The 14,465-nt window shown below is 37.7% G+C and overlaps 1 protein-coding gene across 4 annotated transcripts in view; it reads left to right on the top strand.

Moving 5' to 3' along the window:
• Positions 1 to 7,330, top strand: part of RETREG1 (reticulophagy regulator 1) — a 129,157-nt gene extending 121,827 nt beyond the window's left edge. For all 4 annotated transcript variants that reach the window (XM_045566270.1, XM_045566271.1, XM_045566272.1 and 1 more), the window contains 4 exons: positions 1,372 to 1,509; positions 2,323 to 2,387; positions 2,627 to 2,753; positions 5,085 to 7,330. In XM_045566270.1, the coding sequence (XP_045422226.1) occupies positions 1,372 to 1,509; positions 2,323 to 2,387; positions 2,627 to 2,753; positions 5,085 to 5,578 (824 nt within the window). In that variant the 3' untranslated portion in view covers positions 5,579 to 7,330. The remainder of the gene's footprint in view (positions 1 to 1,371; positions 1,510 to 2,322; positions 2,388 to 2,626; positions 2,754 to 5,084) is intronic.
• Positions 7,331 to 14,465: the final 7,135 nt, after the last annotated feature.

The following is a 14,465-nucleotide window of genomic DNA, read 5'->3' as shown; positions in this document are numbered from 1 at the left end:
CTGTTTAAAAAGTGTAGAATTTCTGCTTCTCCTGAAAAATATGAAGATCTGGAACTGCAACCTGGACAGTTACTTTCTACTTAACTCTCATATTTTCCTATTTTTCTTATATTGGCTTTTAAATTTTACATATAATTTCTTGGTCTCTAGAGATATTTGAGTTTGCAACTCCTATTTTAAAAATATACTAGAGGCTGGACGCGGTGGCTCACATCTGTAATCCTAGCACTCTGGGAGGCCAAGGCGGGAGGATCACTCGAGGTCAGAAGTTCGAGACCAGCCTGAGCAAGAGTGAGACCCCATCTCTACTAAAAATAGAAAGAAATTATCTGGCCAACTAAAAAATATATATAGAAAAAATTAGCCGGGCGTGGTGGCGCATGCCTGTAGTCCCAGCTACTCGGGAGGCTGAGGCAGTAGGATCGCTTAAGCCCAGGAGTTTGAGGTTGCTGTGAGCTAGGCTGATGCCACAGCACTCACTCTAGCCCGGGCAACACAGCGAGACTCTGTCTCAAAAAAAAAAAAAAAAATATATATATATATATATGTGTGTGTGTGTGTGTGTGTGTGTGTATATATGTGTATATATATACATAATAGGGGACATTTCCTAACAACAAAGAAATGAGTTTAAGAATACAGTACATTCAGTGTGGCCATCTTCATTTCTTTTTGTATTTCTAATGCATAATACAAATGGCAAATGGTTGGAGCTAAAATCCGTTTTCCCAGATAGAACTCATATACAATATAATATCAGGCCTCTTTGATCTACACTGTTTAGGAGTTAAAGGAGAAGAGGGCTGGGGAATGAGAGTCTAATTTGTGCAAGGCTTTATTTAGAGGGTTTGCATTAATCTCATTTACACTTCACAATAACCCCAAGAAATAATGTTATTATCCCAGTATTACTGATGAAAAGCTAGTAGATAATAATAACTTCCCCATAGTAAAATGGCATTTAATAAATAGAGTTGAAGTTTTAATCCAGGACTGTTGTCTGGAAAACATGTAACCTCTCTATAAGTTTTGAGTGTAAAAGGATTGAGGGGAGGGAGCTGCTCTAATTGCAAGTCTGAAAACAATGACTATGAGCATGGAGCACGTGTGTGTGTGTGTGTGTTTGTGTGTGTGTGTGTGTTTGTGTGTGTGTGTGTGTGTGAGTGCACACACGTGCACTTGTAGTATTTAATAGAAAATGTTTACAGGAGAAGAGTAGAAATTATAAATTTATTTTACAGAGGCATTTCCCTAAAAAACCAAAACTTCTATTTTTTTGGTAAGCAAACATAGTATTTTGTGGAATACCAAGATGGAGCCTTTTAAAATGAAGGGCATTTTACCTATATTCTCTTCCTTCTTATATTTCAGTACTGTGTGCATTTTTGTGTCCACTGTTTAAGTGTAATGACATTGGACAAAAAATATACAGCAAAATCAAGTCAGTTCTGCTGAAACTAGATTTTGGAATTGGAGAATACATTAATCAGAAGAGACGTGAGAGATCAGGTAGGTAAAGTCTGAATTTTAGATTCTATGCATGAAATGAGACATTAACAGGCTCTTTTTATGAAATCACCTTTAATACAGTTCAGGGTACCTCTAGCCTTTTATTAAATATTATGATGGAAGCTAAAATCTCCCCAAAGTAAGATATATATATATATCCTTTCCTATTTAGACTTTTGTTCTTTTCTCAAACATACAATTAAATAAATTGACTTTTAAATCCAAATTGTCAGGGGAGGGAGAAAAGGCCTCAACACTTTATATTTTGCTATTTGTGATTTACTTTGTTTTGTTGTGGGTTGGACTATTATTGCAAATGAAAAAATGACACAGGTAGGGCTAAGAGAGTGGAGCCATGTGAGAGGGGATTGAAAGAACAGGGGAAGGTAAAGGAAATAGAGGAAAAACCAGTATGATCATTTTTTACTTTTTAACTTGGCCTACGACCTTCTGGGTTCTCAAACATGCGCCAGAGCCACCTGGGAGGCTTATTAAAGCCCACCTTGCTGGGCCCCACCCCAGAGTTTCTGATCCAGTAGGTCTAGGATAGGGCCTGAGAATCTGCATTTCTAAAAAGTTCTCAGGGCTGCTGCTGCTGGGGGTTCAGGGACCACACTATGAGAGCCACGAATGTGGACCATGGCCTTTAAATCAAACATTTTACAGATATGTGAGGTTTGTTACGTGCACACAGTTAACTATAAGGAGCTATTGCAGAATGTGGGGAATGTGGGGTAAGAATATATAATGAAATAACTGCACCATGTCATAGCCGGCCAAGAAACTGAAAGCTTCCAAATTTTTTCTCAACAGAAGCAGATAAAGAAAAAAGTCACAAAGATGACAGTGAATTAGACTTTTCAGCTCTTTGTCCTAAGGTATTTTTCTGTTTAGTTTTCAATTCCTGTGTGGTTTGACTGTAAAATTATTTACACGTACCAAAGATGAATGATTTTTCTAATAGACTCCTCCTATTTCTGTAACATGATTGAATGATTTCAAAAGGAAAATACTCATCTAGTTTTTATTATTCTGACATTTTGGGGGTTCGTATGGATCTTTCAAAGTATTTCCTTCAGCATTTTAAAATGTGCCACTGGTATTGATGTTAACACAGATTAGCCTCACTGTTGCTGCCAAAGAGCTATCTGTGTCTGACACGGATGTCTCAGAGGTGTCCTGGACTGATAACGGGACCTTCAACCTTTCAGAAGGATACACTCCGCAGACAGACACTTCCGATGGTATGCTAATATTTCTGGATATCCTTATTTTTGTTATTATGAGCACATGCGAAAATATTTACCTTGTGTCAACTATTGAATGGATAAATAAAATGTGGTATATCTATACAGTGGAGTATTCTTTGGTTATAAAGATGAATGAAGGCCGGGCGTGGTGGCTCATGCCTATGATCCTAGCACTCTGGGAGGCCAAGGTGGGAGGATCACTTTGAGGTCAGGAGTTCGAGACGAGCCAGAGCAAGAATGAGACCCCATCTCTACAAAAAATAGAAAAAAAGAGTTAGCCGGCTGCTGTAGCTCATGCCTGTACTCTCCGATACTCAAGAGGCTGAGGCAGAAGGATCGCTTGAGCTCAAGAGTTTGAGGTTGCAGTGAGCTATGATGATGCACTGTACTCTAGCAAGGGGGACAAACAAGACTCTGTCTGCAAAGAAAAAAAAAAGTGAATGAAGTACTGATACTTGCTATGATATGGATGAACCTTGAAAACCGTATGCTAAGTGAAAGAAGCTAGACACAAAAGGTACACTTAGGTGAAATGTCCAGAACAGGCAAGTCCATATAGAGGGAAGATAGGTTAGTGGTTGTTAGGGACTGGAGGAAGGAGGGAATCCTGAGTGGCTATTAATTGGTATGAGTTTCTTTTTGGAGTGATGAAAATGTTCTAGAATTAGCAGTAATGGTTGTGCAGCTTCGTGAATATACTATAGAATGATGAGTTTTTTAGTATATGAATTATATCTCAAAAGCTGTTACATTTTAAAAAGTATGAGGGGGGAAAAATCTAATTCATTGTCCAAATCTTTTATTTTGAAAAGAAAAAAAATCGAAACATTTTTAAACGTTACCTTCTGAAATGTCTGGTGGCATTGCTTATAGCAATAACGAGAGGAGAGAAAGAAGCTAATCCTATCCATTCAGGACCAGTCCTCACTGACAGGAGCTAAAGTATGGAAGCCAAGTTCCCTGGGTACAAAACTGACTCCGAAGTTTCTCATACGTGTCTTCAAAGTTTAAAAAGCTTCTCTGTTTTTAATAATTAGGTTAAATACACTTTAATATAGGAGAGCACAGTGTTGTTTACTAATGCAAATTCTATCCATAACGTCAAATGAGAGACAACGCTTGTGCAATAATTTAACTTTTGTTAGTCTCACTGGATTATTTTAAGTGGTCTTAGCCATACACTGAACACATGAGCAGACTAGATGAATAAACTGTTTCATAGTTATTTTCCAAGAACATTCTTTCTTTTCTATAGCAAAGAGGGAGCGAAGCTGTGCAGTGTTTGAAAGAAGATGGGTTTGGAGGTTGGGAGACCCAAGTGGAGTCTTGCCTATATCACTAGCTGACTGTATGACCTTGAATAGGTGACATTTTTGTGGGCCTTAATTTCCTCATCTTTAAAGTACATTAGAACAAGAAGATCACTGAAGCTTATTCAAGCTCTACAAATTCAAGCTCATTCAATTTCTACAACTGAGGTCATTTTAAAGATCAAGATAATGAGTACTTTGTTCTTAAGCATCCTATCTCAAATTTACACAATAAAAGGGACAATAATAATAAATCCCAGATGTAAGGCTTTTTACTAATTGAATTGATTTCAAATTACTATTATAAGGAGTTAACTGTTACACTGAAAGATTTTCTATGAAAAATAAAACCAATATAATCAGTTTACCTCCTAATCTGACATTTCAAATGTCCTGAATCTTCAAATGGTCAATTTCAGCTGTAGTTAGAGAGAGCCAGATGTTTCCATAGCTGTTGGGTTGAATAGGGAATAGAAGGAACAGTATCTTCTTTTCATTGATTTAAACAAACACAGGTTTCACATACTCAGCTCTCTATGTATGAAAATACTGAGGCTGGATAATATTCACTATCTGATATGCCAGAACCCATGAAAACTTCCAATTGAAGTATTTTTTATTCATATGATAATACATATGCCCATTGGCTTAAGAGAATTTGCAGCCTAGGAGCAGGATGGAATTTTTATAGTGAATGCTTAAACTTTAGTCAAAGCCTCAAGCTAATATTAGACAAGGTTGAATATTAAATCATTACTTACAGTGTTTTGTGCTTAAGAGGAAATCTAAAGGTACAGAGGATGTATCTTTGAGAGGCGGATGTGTTTGTAGAGAGTGTTGCAGATTTGGGAGGGGTCCAATATGTGGTTAAATTGATTCAGGTTGACTCAGGAGGGTAGATGGATGCCAAAGTTGCCCAGAGGGTTCAGATTAAAGTCAGATATCTTTTAGACGGCTCTTTTATTTCAAATTTGTTATGGCACTTAAGCATGAACTTCTGTTATACATTTCACAGATCTTGACCGACCTAGTGAAGAAGTTTTCTCTCGAGATCTTTCGGATTTTCCATCTCTAGAAAATGGCATGGGAACAAATGATGAAGACGAATTAAGCCTTGGCTTGCCCACTGAGCTGAAGAGAAAAAAGGAACAGCTAGACAGTGGTCACAGACCAAGCAAAGAGAGGCAGTCAGCAGCTGGTCTCAGTCTTCCTCTGAACAGTGACCAAACCTTTCACTTGATGAGCAACCTGGCTGGGAACGTCATCACTGCCGCAGTGACTGCTGCTATCAAAGACCAGTTAGAGGGTGTGCAGCAAGCAATTTCTCAGGCTGCACCCAGCCCAGGAGAAGATACAGACACTGAAGAAGGTGATGACTTTGAACTACTTGACCAGTCAGAGCTGGATCAAATTGAGAGTGAATTGGGACTTACGCAAGACCAGGAAGCAGAAGCACAGCAAAATAAGAAGTCTTCAGGCTTCCTTTCAAATCTACTTGGAGGCCATTAATCTAGGAATCAGCAGCTTGCAACAGAGCACCAAAAATCCCACCAAAAAAATTTCAAACAAGCAAAAAAAAAAAAAAAGAAAGAAAGAAAGAAAAACAAAAAAAATTGAACTATAAGCTTTAATTATTACTTTAGATTTTTTGTTTTACTTTCCCTTCTGCAGTGAATTGATTGGATATATATCAGCTGACGCTGATAGACTGATATTTCTGATAGTTATTTTTATGTTATAAGCATGGAAATGAACTTTATATACACACACACACTGTTGTCAGAGATAAATATTGGGGGTTGTTTTTTAAGCAAAAAAAAGAAAGAAAACCAAATTATTAAAATCTTCCTATAAGTATTCTTTCTTTTTTCTTTACAATTAATTTTTCAAGCATGCAAAAACAGTTTATTATAATTTATTGAAAAATATTAACAATTGTGAAGACATGCTGTATCAGCTCCCTTATTCCTAATACCTGGAAACAGTTTTAAAAAAAGAAACTGGTAGATTTTGATGTAAAAAGACAGAAATTATCAAGGTACCTTTAATTAAAGGACTTGGGAAATACTATCAAAATTAATTTCCTAGGAAAAAATTTAAAAATATATTTAAGTATTCGGGATAGGCTGAAACATTTCCATGTTATTTCTGCAGTTGTAGACTTAGGCTTACTTGTGAAGTGGCATGCTCCATTGACTGCCATCTGTAGTCTTGCAGTGGGTGGTATTAACCCATAGAAAGCAAGTAGTTATATATCACATAGACAATGGCTACGATGTAAACAGATTCAGCTGTTTTGCTGTTCATTTGTCATATGTTTGTAAAAGGGATGTTGTGAGTGCAGATCTATTCTGCCTGCTCAGACTTAAATTAAACCTTTATCTTTTATATTGTGTCATGGAAAAAGTCTCCTAAAATTCTGAAACTAGTGCTTGATATGTTCTGAGTGATGTGGTTATCAACAATAAAGAAATAATAACTCTGTTTTCTTAGTCTGTATAGATAGAGGAGAGGAACTTGCTTGGCTTTATATTTATTTGCCATTGAAGTCTAAATATGTAATCTGTTTATTCTTGGGAAAATAGAATATATTTTTTCTTTTATTTTAAACTTTTTTAGATCACTTCTAAATAACCAAATTTGATTTATGGTTTTTAACAAAGGACTAAAAAGCAGAAACCAAGCTAGTTTTGTTTTTGTGATACAAACTTTAAGTGTTGAGGGACCATGTCAGCAACTACCAAAAATCTCTTAAATCTTCAGGTATAGCTGGCATTTCTGCAGATGCACTGAGACATCTGAGACCCTCAGAAAGGAAGGATAATCTAAGAATATAGGAAATTTGTGTTCTCTTCCTTTCATTTTATCCCTTTTCTTATATTTTTAAAGACTCAATATAGGTAATCTCACATTTTAATGTAGCATCTCTTATTTATTTTTTCTTTCTGAGGTATTAAAATATCTAGACTGAATTTTGCCAAATGTTAAAGGGAGAAAAGTTACTGAAGACTTTGAACACTTGCTTTTTGTGACTGACTATGCTTATGTGTCATTAGTGCCTCATGATTGTGTTTGATGTCCTTTATTGATAAAGTGAGCCTGTGCCTTTATTATCTTGCCCATTTTAATACAAATGGAAACCTGGTGTTAGAACATCTCTGAACTGTGTGAGTTTTGGAGGAATATACCTGAATTCTATTCAATAAGAGTTTCTGGACATGAAAAAATACAGTCACATATTTATAAAACAGTTGTTACCAGGATTCTTTTATTTATGTGTATGTTTCTTCATTTTAAAAAATATCCTTTGTCACAAAGTCAAAAGGTTTAAAGCTCATTTCAGTTTTTTCACTGAGGAGAAAACTAAGTTAAATAATTAAAGAATGTGTTGTAATTCACTGGACAAGCTTACAAGAAGATAAATGCAAGGGCTGATAATGTTTGATGGTATGAGCAATAAATCTAGAATAAAATGTTATAAACTGCAAACCAAAAGGGGTTTGAGAATAGGGGTAGTTTGGTAGGGTAGAAAAATGTGTTATCAGCACTACGGAAGAGAGATACCAGCTCTCAGTGGACAGTAGCATTATAACTATATATGTACTTTAATAATATTTGTATAAGAATATATGATTGCAAATTTATATAAAATGATAATGGTACCCTTCTCAAAAGTTATAATTGAAACAAACACAGGAATGTTAAGGGTGTGTGGGGCTGTGTGTGTGTGTGTGTGTGTGTGTGTGTGTGTGTGTGTTTTGGTAGGGCAGGCACTGTTTCTGGTGTAAGACATAGTAGCAAACTTGCGATTAACTAGGGAACTATGTATCCTTTACCATGAGAATTTATCAATAGTAGTATTTCCCCAATATTGAAACAAGTGATAAAGAATGGCTTGTAAGATCTAACTGGAATCCAGTCATTAAATGTGAACCATGGATTTTTTTTTTTAATTTAAGAGCTGCAGAAAGGTTTTCCATACATCCTATAAAGTGCTGAGCAAAACCATATAATGGGAATAGTATTCACCAATCATGCATTTTGATCGAAAACAATAAAGCAGTGCTCAGAGCTCAAGGCTTGCTTTAAAAGGTCAATTCAGGCTTGGATATTCTCATTCTGAAACACCTTTGCTTTTTTCTTTTATCCTAAAAATCTTCAAAGTCAATTTCTTAAAAACTGCCTCCTCCCCAGTTTAATAGAACATTGGGAAAAGAAACTTTTATAAGATTGAGCAATTTGCAAACATCCTCAACATATTTAGGCATCTCACTGTTATATTTGAAATAAGTGCAACTTTCTTCCTTGTAAAAAAATGGCAAATTCCAGCATGCTACAGATTTTAGGCAAGAAGCGAATCCACATTTAAGAAAAAAAGTGATTTTTTAATGTTTTTATTATGTTTATAATTTAGATTGGTGTATTTCTTTACACTGTTGCAGATGTGTTAGTTGTAAGACAGGAAATTATTCTGAAAACCCTTTCTGAATTACTGTTGTCACATATGATTTGCGCCATGATGAAGTTAGAAAGTCTCAGAACTATATTTTTGTGTATTATTCCTCCATTTCCACCACAGCATTTGTGATAGGAAGGAATGCAGGAAATATGAGTTCTGGTTCTGATGTTAATATTATGGCCCTAAACACAATGTCAAAGTCATATAACATCCCCAAGCCACAGCTTCAGTTTTCCCCAAAATTATTTATTTCCCCATAAAATAAGAAAGTTAATTCTCATCCTTTCACACAGGGATGTTTTGGGAATGAATGATAAAAAGTATCTGAAGCACTTTGGTCAGGGGGAAGTCTGTGAAAAACCAAGATACTGATTTTTTTCCTGTGTGTCAACCAAGCCATCCTTTTAAACATTAAAACAAAGGCAATCAACAAGCAGCTGCTTACTGTTATTTTAATGGGCCTAGCACTGTATCAGCCTCATTGTCCAATAAACGCCTGTGGAATAAATGGATGGAAAGTGTTGCAAAATGTCTGTTATTTCAGGTGGCTCTGTGAACCATGTGTAAGGTTCTAAACTAGTCTTTTTTAATGGTTATAACACTTAACTAGTTCTCAGAAAATCACCTAACGATTCCGTACCTGTTTCTCTCATCTACAAAATAAAGATACAACCGATGTTGCAAGGATTAAATGTCTTAAGGCTGGGGTTAGCAAACTATAGCCCATGGGCCAAATCTGTCTTGCCACCTGTTTTTGTATGGGCTATAAGCTAAGAATGATTTTTTTTTTTTTTTTTTTTTTGGAGATTGTGTATGTTGCCCACTCAGGCTGGGCTCCAACTCGAAATCCTCCTACTTCAGCCTCCCAAGTGGCTGGGACTACAGGTGCACACCACTGTGCCCGGCTTTTTACATTTTTAAATACTTGAAAACAATCATAACTATTTTGTGACATGCAAAATAAATGAAAATCAAATTTCAGTGTCTATAGGTAAAGTTTTATTAGAACATAGCCATGCTCATTCATCTATGTATTGTCTGTGGCTGCTTTTATGTTATAATATAGGAAAGTTGAATAGTTGTGACCGACCTATAAAGCCAAGCATGTTTACTATCTGGCCCTTTTCAGGAAAAGTATGCTAATCCTTAGACTTAGCCATAGAAAACACTCAGTTACAGTTAGGATCCTATTTAATCCTCATGACTTTATAGTTAAGTGGTATTAAGAACATTTTGCTAAAGAGTAGGGTAAATAAATTGTCCAAGGTCACCTAGCTAGTAAGGGGAAAAACCAGTCTGACCCCAAAGCCTATTCTCTTTCCGATATATCACATTATCTAATACTTATTAGCTTTGTTTTTTTATGCATTAAGAATGATCATAATCTTAAGTAGTTTAACAGAATTTTAATAAATATTAAATATTGGTTTATTAAAATTTTCTTTTTTCAAAGAATCCAGAAACTAGTTGATCTACAGTGTTTTAAATGCTGCAATAAACAGGCTTTGCTGTAAATTCCAATTCCTTATTAAATTAAGAAGAGAAGACTTTATATATCTAGATAGCCAAAAATGATTGATTGAAAATCTTTCATACCACTTAACATTTTTATGAACACAGAATTTATAGAAATTGTAAACCATATGATAAATGTATTTTAGTTTTTATTTCTTCTGTATTTGTTACCCTCCAAAAGTTAACCTCAACCAACCCAATCTCCTTTGTTGTTTTCCTTTAAAAAACAACAATAAAAAACCCCCATGGTGCCACTGCAATATTTGAAAAGCAGTAAGCCTGTTACAAGAGACTATTGTGATCAGTATATCAATTGACTTGAAGACAACCTTATTAGCCTTTATTTTAAATTCTGTAATTATCAAAGATTAATATCCCAAAGTCTTCCAAGACTGAAACAGGAGCCACATTATTGTGTGAACTGTCACTTCCACAGTGCACACCATAACTTGTATAGTCTGAGAATTAAGTGACCTATCTTAAAGGCTATGTCACAGTATCCAGAAGGAATTCTAATTTTTAATATTTTCAATTTTTTTTGTTATGGGTGGTCTTAGTTTGAATTCTTCAGCAGAGTGATCAATTTGGTAATAAATATTTTTGAAAGTAGTACTGCCAGCAGAGAGTAGACACATTAAGATAGTGCTGTGGATGCGCTGCAGATTTAACTCAACAGTCCCCTGGTTTACATTTACCAAGTAACTATTGGCTATCGACCTGCTGCTCCCTTCCTGTATTTCTCTAACCAGTTCCAGATACTGCTACTGGATCTACCCAAGGTCCAGTTCTATTCCTGATGCCCATATAAAATGAAACCCTCTGTGACTCCCTACTGTTTACCAAACAAAGAATGAATAGCAGACACTAGAATTCAAGTGTCTAGCCAGTGATACCTTAACACTTTCTAGTCTTATTTTTCCCTGTTTGCCTGTATCCTATGCTTCACCCAAACTAGACATAGTTGTCTTAAATGTGTCCTTTATTTTACTCCCTCCACAGTATTTATTCTACCTGTTCCACCTTCCTTTTTCCACCTGCAGAAAAAGTCCTCAATCCTCTCCTCCTATAAGCCCCATCTGAAATGTCAACTCCTTGATGAAAAGTTTTCTGATTTCTCTAATTGAATAAGATTTCCCTATTCTAAATGCTCATTGCCCCTTTCTTTATATTTCACTGTAATAGACCCAGTCTTCATTCTATTAAAGTCATTAAATATGAAATGTCCTATTTTGAATCAAAAATATAGTTTATTGTATCTCAAGAAGCAGTACATGCTAGTTCCACAAGTGGCTGGGGAAAAAAAAAGCAGTACAATTAAAGTATGCGCCTCAACTATTGACACAGTTTTGCCATCTTAACGGTAGCTTGTTTATGCCAGCAGCAAAGAAGCTTGCAGAGTGAGTGGCAATGAAATCACGAAAGGCATTTTCCACAGCTTGTAGAGAACGGAATATTTTTCATTGCAAGAAGTGGCCCAAAGCCTGGAAGAAGTGGTAGTCAGTTGGTGCAAGGTCTGGTGAATACGGCCGATTGACAGAGTTTCCAAGTTCAGCTGCTACAGTTTGAACAGTGTTGTTTGTCTGACATGAAATAGTGTTTCTTGCAACAGGATTGGCCTGTTTCTGTTGACCAACCTCAGCTGCTTAATTGCAAGTATCCTAATCATTTCATCCAACTGGGTGCAATAGACATCTGCTGTAATCGACTGACCAGGGTTTCGGGAAGCTGCAGTGGATATTACCAGCACTGGACCACCAAACACCATTAGCTTTTTTTTTGATGAATATTCAGTTTTGGACTGTATTTCCGCATTTCATCTTTATCCAACCATTGTGCCCAATGCTTGCGATTGTCAAAAACAATCCATTTTTCATCACCCTTAACAACATAGTATAGAAACGGTTCACATTTATGTCGTGACAGCAAAGAAAGGCAAACTTCGAGATGACTTCTCTTCTGATGCTTGTTTAATTTATGTGGACTCCATCTATCCAGCTTCTTTATCTTGCTTCAAATGGTCCAATATTGTTGGAATAGTAACGTCAAACCTTGCTGCTAATTCACACATAGGTTGAGATGGATTCGCTTGTACTACAGCTCTCCATGGGAAGCCAATTGCCATGTATAAGGATACTCAAGCAGTCTTACAGAGAGGTCCACTTGGCGAGGAACCCAAACCTCTTGCTATCAGCCATATTAATGAGCCATCTTTGAAGGCAACCCTCTAGCCACAGCCAAATACAGTCAAACCTTCAGGTGACTTCAGCCCTGGCAGGGATGTTCACTGGCAACCTCATGAGATGTGTAGTCAGAACCACCCAGCTAAGCCACTCAAATGCCTAACTTACAGAAACTAAGATAAAGTTTGATGTTAAATTTTAAAGTAATTAGAAACACAGTAGTAGATAAGTAATACAATGCTATAAAGAAAAGTTATGCCTGTTAAGGACTTTGAGGGTAGGCGCTATTTTTGACAAAAGAGTTTGGATAAGCCTCTCTCACAAAAGCATTTGGGCCAAGATATAAAAAGTAAGGGGGCCAGGCACGGTGGCTCATGCCTGTAATCCTAGCACTCTGGGAGGCTGAGGGGGGAGGATCGCTTGAAGTCAGGAGTTCAAGACCAGCCTGAGCAAGAGTGAGACCCCCATCTCTACTAAAAATAGAAATTATCTGGACAGCTAAAATATATATATAGAAAAAAATTAGCTGGGCATGGTGGCACATGCCTGTAGGCCCAGCTACTTGGGAGGCTGAGGCAGAAGGATTGCTTAAGCCTAGGAATTTGAGGTTGCTGTGAGCTAGGCTGACACCATGGCACTCTAGCCCAGGCAACAGAGCGAGACTTTGTCTCAAAAAAAAAAAAAAAAAAAAAAACTAAGGGAAGCAAGCCAGCAAAATGACATTAGGAGCAGAAGAATAAAGGACTTCTCCCATCCAAGTATTAACCAGGCCCCACCCTGCTTAGCTTCTGAGATCAGATAAGATGGGGTGGTGTGTTCAGGATTGTGTGGCCTGTAGATGGGATTTCTAAGACTTAGTACCAACCAAAGATGCTTGCTTAGCCTTGTTAAAAGAACATAGAAATGTCACTGTGCCTGAAGTGGGGTGATTAGGGTGGGGAAGTGGGTGTGGTAGGAATTCAGAGGTAGGGATAGGGTGGTAGCAGATCCTGTAGGGTCTCACCAAATAAAAAGGTATTTGAATTTTATTGAGTCAAGGGAAGCCACTGGAGGGTTTTGAGCAAAAAGAGCAGCACCACCTGTCTTGTATTTTTAAGAACATCCTTACCTTCTTCGGCGCTGTGGTTAGCTTGGATTCTAAACATGCAACATTTGATTCTGTAACGAAGCTGACTCTGGTTCTGGCTAGGCTCTTGCGGATGAATCTGTGACCTCCCCAAGCCTTTAAAGTTCATGTTTCCTATAGAACTGTGCTGTCTGATATGAATGAGGCTACACAGGGAACTGGGCACCTGAAATGGGGCTAGTGCAAATTGGGATGTGGTGGTGTTTTTGAGACAGAGTCTCACTCTCTTGCCTGGGCTAGAGTGCCCTGGCGTCAGCCTAGCTCACAGCAACCTCAAACTCCCGGGCTCAAGCCATTCTCCTGTCTCGGCCTCCCGAGTAGCTGGGACTACAAGTGCAAGCCACCACGCCTGGCTAATTTTTCTATTTTTTGTAGAGATGGGGTCAGTCTTGTCTCAAACTCCTGACCTCAAGCGATCCTCCTGCCTCAGCCTCCCAGGTAGCTGAGACTACAGGCATGCACCACCATGCTCGGCTAATTTTTTCTATTTTTAGTTGTTTGGCTAATTTCTTTCTCTTTTTAGTATAGACGGGGGTCTCACTTTTGCTCAGGCTGGTCTCCAACTCCTGCGCTGAAGCAATCCTCCCGCCTCTGCCTCCCAGAGTGCTGGGATTACAGGCGTGAGCCACCGCACCCAGCTGGGAGATGTGTTGTTAATTGTTAAATACACACTGGATTTCCAAGACTTAGTACTAATGAAAGAATGTAAAATATCTCAATTTTTTTATATTGATTACATGTTGCAATGGTAGTTTAGATACACTGGGTTAAACAAACATCATTAAAAGCAATGTCACCTATTTCTCTCTTTTGAAAAGTGTGGCCACTATTAGATTTAAACTTGCACATGTGGCTTGCATTATGTTTTTATTGGACCGCGGCTCGACCGTGCTATTTGCACCTGGCAGGCACTTTTCATTCAAGAGTTTCGCCTGTGGACTTTGCGGGAAGGGCCGTCTCAGAAAGGCCCGGCCTCCAGGCTGCGCTCTCGGTTTCCCAGTGAATCCGCCCAACACAGCCCAGCGGGGGCCCTGGTGGTTCCCCGGGAGGGCGAGAGGGCAGCCCTCGCTTTCTCGACATCCGTTCACCGCGCTGCAGGGCCGCAGCGCGCGACCC

Source organism: Lemur catta, chromosome 12 (genome assembly GCF_020740605.2).
Source record: "Lemur catta isolate mLemCat1 chromosome 12, mLemCat1.pri, whole genome shotgun sequence".
In the NCBI taxonomy this organism is placed as follows: Eukaryota; Metazoa; Chordata; class Mammalia; order Primates; family Lemuridae; genus Lemur; species Lemur catta.
This window is presented reverse-complemented; position numbering and strand designations above follow the sequence as displayed.